The 8596-nt window shown below is 35.9% G+C and overlaps 1 protein-coding gene across 2 annotated transcripts in view; it reads right to left on the bottom strand.

Moving 5' to 3' along the window:
- Positions 1-302: 302 nt before the first annotated feature.
- LOC140488189 (E3 ubiquitin-protein ligase DTX1-like) overlaps positions 303-8596 on the bottom strand; it is a 254164-nt gene continuing 245870 nt past the window's right edge. The window contains exons 8-9 of one of the 2 annotated variants that reach the window (XM_072588075.1): positions 7330-7419; positions 303-6212 (exon numbers count right to left, since the gene is read on the bottom strand). In XM_072588075.1, coding sequence (XP_072444176.1) covers positions 5988-6212; positions 7330-7419 — 315 coding nt within the window. In that variant the 3' untranslated portion in view covers positions 303-5987. Of the gene's footprint in view, positions 6213-7329; positions 7420-8596 lie in introns of those variants that run through there. The other variant, XM_072588076.1, reaches the window with a different exon arrangement.

Raw genomic sequence — 8596 nt, 5'->3', positions numbered from 1 at the left:
CATTTCAAGAAAAATACAACTTGTCAACTCTAAGAGATCCCTTGAAATTTCAAACATCAGCATCAGGTTAATGCAGCAAGAGGGACATCATTCTGATAGTTACACAGTAATTCACGCTATCATTATTCTGGCTTTTGTCTTCAGAAAATAAATTCAAATGACTCAAACACTGTGAAAAGGATCAATTCATCACAATGTTCTCCTGGGGGATCCAATTATATCATTTCTAGAATAAGAATTTCTTCAGCAAAGAAACTGTGGTGGAAAAGCCTTTTTTTAAAAAACCTGGCAACTGTAAAATCTTATCCTCCAAATAAAGTTTATTCATTATTTATAACTAACAGTTACAAGCAAATCCAATACTATCCAATAGTTTATACATATTGTATGAGTTCATTACATAAATTCAAGATGAGCTGGTGAGTAAATAACAACACAAGACATAGTCATGGAAGAAAGAATCCGTGATCCATATCGCATTTTGCAGTATCAAAATCTACATCAATATTGTGCAGATTGCATGAAATATAACACAACACATCACATTTCCCCCAAGGCAATCTCTCCTCAAAACTAGAACAGGACACAAATATTTACATGTCTCATTCTTTTCAAATGTGAAGCACTTTACATAATCTGAAGTTATATATGAATCAGATAGGGTTTATCTCCACAAAATCCGAAGTGGCTGAGTTTAAAGTTAATCTAGATGTTCGGCATTCAAATTCAGTGAAAGTTTTAATGTACCTCACAGCAATATGCTTAGGGCACCCATTATTCTTCAAGGAACACTTTCATTTTAACATAATTTAAAAATATATTGCATGGATATATTGACTAGTTATTTGAACCCACTTCAATAAACTTGTCTTTTTGTAATGGTACTCATATTTGATATCTTATTTAGGACCTAGGATGCATTGTTTCCTTAAAAGTGTGAAATATATCATTAATGTCTCAATGGCATCAAAACAAATGTGATATTTAACATTGTTGTTCACATATTGAGTAAAAAGTTCAATTTATTAAAGTAACAGTAAAAACATTTACATTTGGCTCAAGGGCTCCAACCAGATTTCTCTGGATGAATAAATCATATAAGCTGTGATTCATTGAATCCACATCGAGTGGCTTTGTAAGTTTATGTTGAATTAAAGTCTTTATTTTATGCTATTCATTCCCATTTTAAATTTTGACATACTTTTCTTCATTTCTAGAGAATATTTTTGTACTCTTGATTAAAAAGTAGCCATGTCACATAACCTATAATCATCGCAGTAATTTCTGCCTGGATCTTTAAAGTGAAGCTCCCTTTCTTATAAGGGTTGTGCAGCAAACAGATTTGTAGGAAACACTTGCCTGGTTATTGAAATAGCCTAGAACTCCCAATGCCATTTACAATAGCTATGCCAAGTAAGGCAAATATATGCAGGCAATAAATGTGACAGTATCTATGCTTAGCTACAATGGCACTATATCAGACTGTTAAGAGTCCTGTTGGTTTTCTTGTTTGCTCGCAAGAAAACAAAAAATGTGGGAGTTGTAAAGAAGGCTGAAGATCTAAGACCTTCTCCAGAAACTAGGCCCCATTTAAAAATCTGGAACTTCTGACAAAATGTGTTCCAAAGGCAAAAGCTTCCAAGTTTGTGTTTATTGTCTTTCACTTTAATGTGACAAATGTAAAGATTGAAGTGAATGGCTACATTTCAATCCTGATTTTCTGTTTCTTTTCTTCCAGCTACCTTTGATTTATCATTTTCCCTTCGACATAATTAACTTTTATTTCACAACATTTTTCCTAAAATGAAACATTTGAGACTAAAGTTGAACTCAATGTTAGATCCATGACCATTATCCTACACAGTCACATAGCGGCAATTTTAAATCCATCTATCCTTTAGTTAACTGACAATGTCCGATTCAACACATTTCACACCTTGGTTGACTTTATATTGAAGTCAACATTGATTTAGCAACAATGTTCCACCATATCCCGTGGCTTTTCTGCACAGTGCATTGGTTTAAGATTAGGCCAATGGATGCTAGTATTGGAATAGGAAGAAGCCATTGAGCTCCCCATGACATTCAATATGATCATGGCTGATTGAATACTGCAGACTGATGCTATGTCTGAAATTTTATGAATTGCTGATTGGTTGTTTATCGCAGGGTTACTTAAGTTCATTTTTCATGTTCTGAGGAAGGGTCACTGGACCTGAAACATTAACTCTAATTTCTCTCCACTGATGCTGCCTGACCTGCTGAGCTGTTGCAAGTTTTTGTTTCTGATTTCTAGCATCTGCAATTCTTTCGTTTTTTTGTTTTAGTAACTCATCTTGATTTTGAACACAAACGTATGGGGATGGTAGGGAATTAAGGAATCTACACTGCAAAGTTTCAAGGTGGCAACAAGTTGTGTCAAACAACACTGACTAAAATGGTAGAGAAAATGGCAAATAAAATGTAACACTAGAAAATTAATGAGTTTTACAAAATGCACTAATGGAAAATCAACTACAATTTCCTACCATCTTACTGCTCTGTCTGTTTTACTGCTAAGTTATTCCTGGCAAATTGTGAGCAGCTTCCAGGCAAAAGGTTCAGTGGAATATTGATGACACTATACTAATTGGGAAGGTAACAACAAGAATAATTCATCACTCAAGAGCAAATTACGTCTTTCCCCAATTTCTTAATTAGTGTTATGTGTCAACGACCAGTACAACTTGCTTTCCCAGGGAAAAACAACATTAACTAGCCAAAGACAACAAAGCAGGAATCTGCGCTTTACAAAAACCAAGAGCAAAGCACTAACGATGCTGAAAACCTAAGAAACAGAAAATGCTGAAACTACTCAGCAAATCAAGCAGTCTCTGTGCAGAGAGAAACAAATTTTACCTTCCGGACCAATGATCTTCATCAGTCTCCACAGAAACTGGCACACATTGGATGATTTCCAGCATTTTCCCTTTTTCTCTGCATTCTTACAAAGTTGCTCTTTTAATATACCAAACAGATTAATTCTCATCAGTGTCAATGTATATTTGAAGCATTTGTGAGAGAGCCATACAGTAATGTTAATATTTTAGGATGTTATTAAATCCTCTGCAAATAATGGGACCTTTATGCATGCTTTTTGTCTTGTGGAACTTATTTAGGCTTACAAAGTGCTGACAATTATAAGACCCCTCTTCACAAATGTATTACTTCTTATCATCAGAAATAAAATTCACTAAATTGCTTGGCAAATATGCAAATATACGTATAATTTGTTTGAATCTAAAAAAAGCATGGGCGACTTATATTTTTATGCTTTTTATTTTAAAGGCTAATTTTAATTAATTTAATCCTTTAATAAATATCTTCTCTATTTAGCCTAATCATTGGCTGTTTCTCACAAAAGTAGAAAGGAGAATTTAAATTCATGGCCCATTGGTCACTTGAGTAGAAGAGATATTGCCAACTTTGTAGTAGGCCTCATCACTGACTCAATTTCAACTTGTTATGTAAATATAATAACAAAATAAATCATTTGTCATACTTTCTAACTTAACATCTTCACTCTTAAGGTTCTAAAATAACTGTGATTTATATTTAACCTTCAAAATGAGAGTTAACCAAAATACCTTGTACTTTCCAATACAACTGGGATTGCTTTGATTATACATGCTCAATTTAATACCTTTTAAATTGAACCTGCCTAGGTCTATATAATGAATGGGTATTGCCCTTCTACTTTGTAAAATACACTGGATTCAATATGCTATTTACACTTGCTTTGTTAATGTCTTTGTTTCCATATAAAAGTGAATGTTTCAAAATCTGTTATATGCAATATTGCTTGTAGTTCCATTGGCACCAACCACTGCTGATTCCAATGCTGCCAGATTGATTTCTCTGGTAAATTTAGCATACGTGCAGTTAACAGTTTTTATGGTTTAAGACATGTGTGCAGAATCAAATGCAGTGAATTTGCTGGTCTTTTAGTGCATTTCTACGGCAATTCTTGGGTGTGACAAAGATTATAATGGTGTCATCAGAATAGAACATGAGGACATCATTCTCTGGCAGACAGGGGTTTGCTGGGAGAACAGATTGAGCAGCTCCACTTTTGCCTACAGATGAAAATTATTGAGCAACTATTTAAATTAATAAAAAACTCTTGTCATTTAGTTTCAAGATTAGTGTGCTTACTAGAAACTCTCCAATATCGCTTTTCACTTTAGGAATTAAATGTTTCTTTGTTTTGCTTGCACATTTTTAACAACAAAGCAATTGCCATTTTTTTTCAAAAATTGTCTTAATTCAGGAGAGATTGCCATTTTACCCAGCATCCTTCAAAACACCTAGGCTATTGAGTACATGTTACTCACCTTTGAGCTACTGTGACTCTTAACCTCAATGGAAATGTCAATAACCTCTACTAAGATCATTTACTTTCCCTTCAATTTTTTTTTGGGCAATAGATTTCATATTTGAATGTCAAACAAGCCAGCAACGAGAATGTATTTGCAGAAACAGCATTTGGTGTACATTACGTTCACCAGCAATGACTGTGAACACAATGGATTTGACAGCAGTATCAGAATAATATTGAACACTTCCATAGCTATTGCCATTTGTAAACTGTTCATAGCTCTGTAACATTCCACTCTACACTACCTCGGTCTGACAGAAGAATCCATCCCAAATGTCAGTACGTATCCATTTTCCGATCAAGTGACTGGATTTGGCACCAGTACTACCCAATGTCTGCCATTGGGCTGGATTGTATAGCTGTTGTGTCTTTTGAGATCCTTTTAAAAGCAACATCCCAGGACTCCCTGCTGCCCCCACACCACCATCACCCCTACTGTGAAGTAATCTTTTCACATAATCTGACAGCTAAGTACATACATTGAGTTGCATGTGGAACTTGAGTCATTGTTTAAAATTAAAAACAGAAAAATCCACATTAATGAAAAGGAAATGTCTCGGCCTCTCGTACATTCACTGCCAATTTCATTGACATAATAGTCTACAAAACACAGTAGACGTAATTGATGCAGTTAAGACTGTGACATACTTGGCTACGAAGTATAGCAACATCTAAAGTTACAAAAGTTAACTTTAAATAAACAACCTCGACTGAGGACATATGTATTAATTGTTACTGACATGCAACGTGGGCTACCAGGACACTAATAGTTAGCTGGACTAATGGTGTAACGAGACAGATTTTAACACAGAACAAGCCCTTATTTATTTCTGAACAACGGTTGATAAGCAGTGTCTTTAAATTTAAACCACCTTAGTCAAAATGGTTTTAAAATGCTCTATGATTTTGCTGTCCGTATGGTAAAATAAGATAAAATGGGCACTTTTTAAGCCATACAGTTTTCACGTGCAAAGCTACTTTCCGCTTTCTTCTGTCCACTGTACATTATTTACAGAGACACACTCAAGCAAAAAGACTGACATCCCTGAGAGATGTACACAGGTTATTTACGAAAATGCTGCATGTTTCACGTACGGCTTTATGATTTCTAGAAAGCGACATGTTGACTGATGCCAGCATTCCGACAACTAAACAGACGCTTTTTTTTTGCCTCTGTGCACAGTTAGCTACGTTATAGCAGAAGGTGCACTGTGTATGATTCAATCAAATGGAAAACATTTCTGTTCTTATTTAAAGGAATGACCAGTGCAATTAACTGTCGGCGCAACAGCCCTCGCTTTCTCTTGTTTTAATGTCTCTAATTATTAATATTGTGGAGGTCTTTCCATAAGGAATAACAGACACAAACTTGCACAGTATATCACTGTAATTTGCCACCAGTAAACTGAATCAGGCCAACACAGTCTGGTTTTAACTAGCCTGAACTGGCATTAACAAAGTAGTGGTCAAGGCAGTAAAGCAAAGCATATTTAAACCCTAGTAATGTACTTTGCAGGGTAAGATACACTGTGTCCAAAAATCTTATTGATTAGTTCTTCAAGTCCTCTTCTCAGTCCTTTATGCAGTCTTCCACGACTCCTTGGGCAGACAGCTCTGCAAGGACATTTTCCAAATAGTTAGGATCCGGGTAGCCATGTCCAGTTAAATTTGATCCAAACTCTGTTTTATGATGGATTTCATTCCATACTACAGTATCCGTTTCTCCAGTGGTGTTGGATGTTCCAATGGTGAAAATCAACCTGCGATCCCATGCCACAATCAAGAGCTTCAGAATCTAGTAAGTGAAAATTAAAGATTAGAAAGGAAGCAGACTTCTTCCCCTAAAGGGCACTGGTGAACCAGATAAGTATTTGTGACATTTCACATTGGTTATATGGTCACCATGAGACTTAATTTTAAATACCAAATTTTTAATGGTTTCAAATTTCACTATAGGATTTGAATCTATGTTCCCAAAACCATTGCATGCACTATTTCTGTCGCTCTGCGGTTCAAGAGAGAAATAATTTCCTTTGTTATTCAATAGACCCGAGGTGCCTTGAAAGTGCCCTTAATAGCATGCACTTCTAAAGACAAAAACAGAAATCGCTGGAAAAGCTCAGTACATCTGGCAGCATCTGTAGAGAGAAATCAGAGTTAGTGTTTCAGGTCCAGTAACCCTTTCTCAGAAGTGATGGTAGCTTGGAGAAAGTTTTTTTTGTGCAGAAGATAGGGTAAGGGAGAGGGTAAGGACGTAAATGATAGATGGAAGTGGAGCCCAAAGAGAGAGAAACACAGTTTTATGGACAGACAAAGGAGTGGATAATAACCAGCCTAGGGCAAGGGCTCTTACGGTGCAATGGTAGTGTGCCACCTCTAAGTCAGGAGAACAGGACGCAAGTCCCACTCTGCTCCAATGGTGTGTCAAAACATGCCTGAACTGACTGACTGAAATATCTGCATGTCCAGAGCAAATTTTAAGGGTGCAAAAAATATGGAACAGCCAGCAGAATTTGGATAATTCCATTTGGTATCCTCAACTAAGATTGATCTACGATCTGAACTGAGAACTAATATCTGATCTGAGGCTCTTCTTAAGGTTTTAAATGAGGTTTTTGCACATCATTGTCTTTAATTCATGTAACCTCCAGTTAGACAAATCTTCTACTCAGGGACCTATTGTACCTTTGAGGAAAAATTATCTACTTCCATTACAAACGTAAAATGTCCAAATTCAGGAGTCCAAAGGAATTTAAAACTTGCTGTCAGAACGTTTGTGAAGTGTACAGCTGGTCAAGATTTTAACTCAACCGTCTTTTCAATAATATAAATGACTAGCTCTTATACTAGATTCCAAGTTGGGGTTTTGTTTTGGGGGTGTACGTACAGATGTGTGTAAATATAAACCTTACCTTCCGGCCTTTCTCATTATCAGGCAGATAGCAGTGTCGTGGAAAGCCTCTGGCTGTGAACTTCTTTCCTTGATTGGGATGTTCAACACCCTACACACAATTTTAAACAAAAATTGAGAGAAATGTGATAGGTGGATTGACTAATGAATCATAGTTTCACACAAGTACTAAGACAGTTAAAATACGTTTAAATACCCACTGGGGAGCTTTACCCTCTAACACTGTGCATTGAAAGTTAGCTCCATGCTGCCCATTGTTTACAAAACAGGGTAGAGCAAAATGACTTGGATTGTGTTGCTTCAAATGTGAGCAGTTTGTTTCCAAACCCAAGCCATCTGCAATTATTTCTATACCACGTCTTGCCTACTTAATCTGAACTTTTGATTCTCCCTTCATCCAAAACTATCAGCTTTGTCCACCCTCATCCCTACACTGCTTCCCTCCTTCACCAAGCACATCCTGACCATTTCCCTGACCTCTGAGAATTTCCCCTACCTCCTTCAAAGCAGACATCAGACACTAACTGTAAACAAAAGCTTCCTTACAATCCTTCATCCTCCTTTTTAATGTCCCATTGTTATTCATCTCCAAAACTTTAGAACAGATTGCCTCACAATATTCTCTCTCTTTACTGTCAACTCTAAATTTACAACAGCTTAATACCTCTGAAATTTAGTTCTTTTTATAAGTACCACCTCTTTGTTGTGTTTCTCATCTTGCACAATTAAAACTACTAAACAGTAAATATATTTTCATGCAACATTTTTTCTTTTTCGTGGAACATATTCCCTATTGCGATCTGGTTTCTGCATTCCAATTTATTTGAGGGTGAAATGATGGAATTTTCCCTGTCGAATATGTCATATTCCACAGGCTGTTTTCGTTATCTGATTAACTTTGTTTGATATGCATCACATGTCTACTGAACTGCTAAAGACATTAGACTGTAAAAATGATTGTTTCTCTTCAAAGAAATACAAGTAATTTCTCCTTTGTGCATAAACAAAGTAATTGATATTCAAAATACACATGGTTTTAAAATATTATATATTAATTTCAATACCAATACATTGTCCCCATAGGCTTTTACTGGTTCTGAATTCTAGCTTTAAAAGACTAAGTGTTCTAATTTTCACCACCAGATAGGGATTATAGTTGCACAAAAGCCATTTGTGCCAGTGCTGTGGTGATAGTGTGCAATCTGTGCAAAATCCACATTTTTTTTGCTTTTTCAACAGAAATGAGTAATTTAAATTCTCTCTGAACT

This window comes from Chiloscyllium punctatum, chromosome 17, assembly GCF_047496795.1.
Source record: "Chiloscyllium punctatum isolate Juve2018m chromosome 17, sChiPun1.3, whole genome shotgun sequence".
Taxonomy (NCBI): domain Eukaryota; kingdom Metazoa; phylum Chordata; class Chondrichthyes; order Orectolobiformes; family Hemiscylliidae; genus Chiloscyllium; species Chiloscyllium punctatum.
Note: the sequence above shows the minus strand (reverse complement) of the source record. Positions and strands in the feature narration are given on the sequence as shown.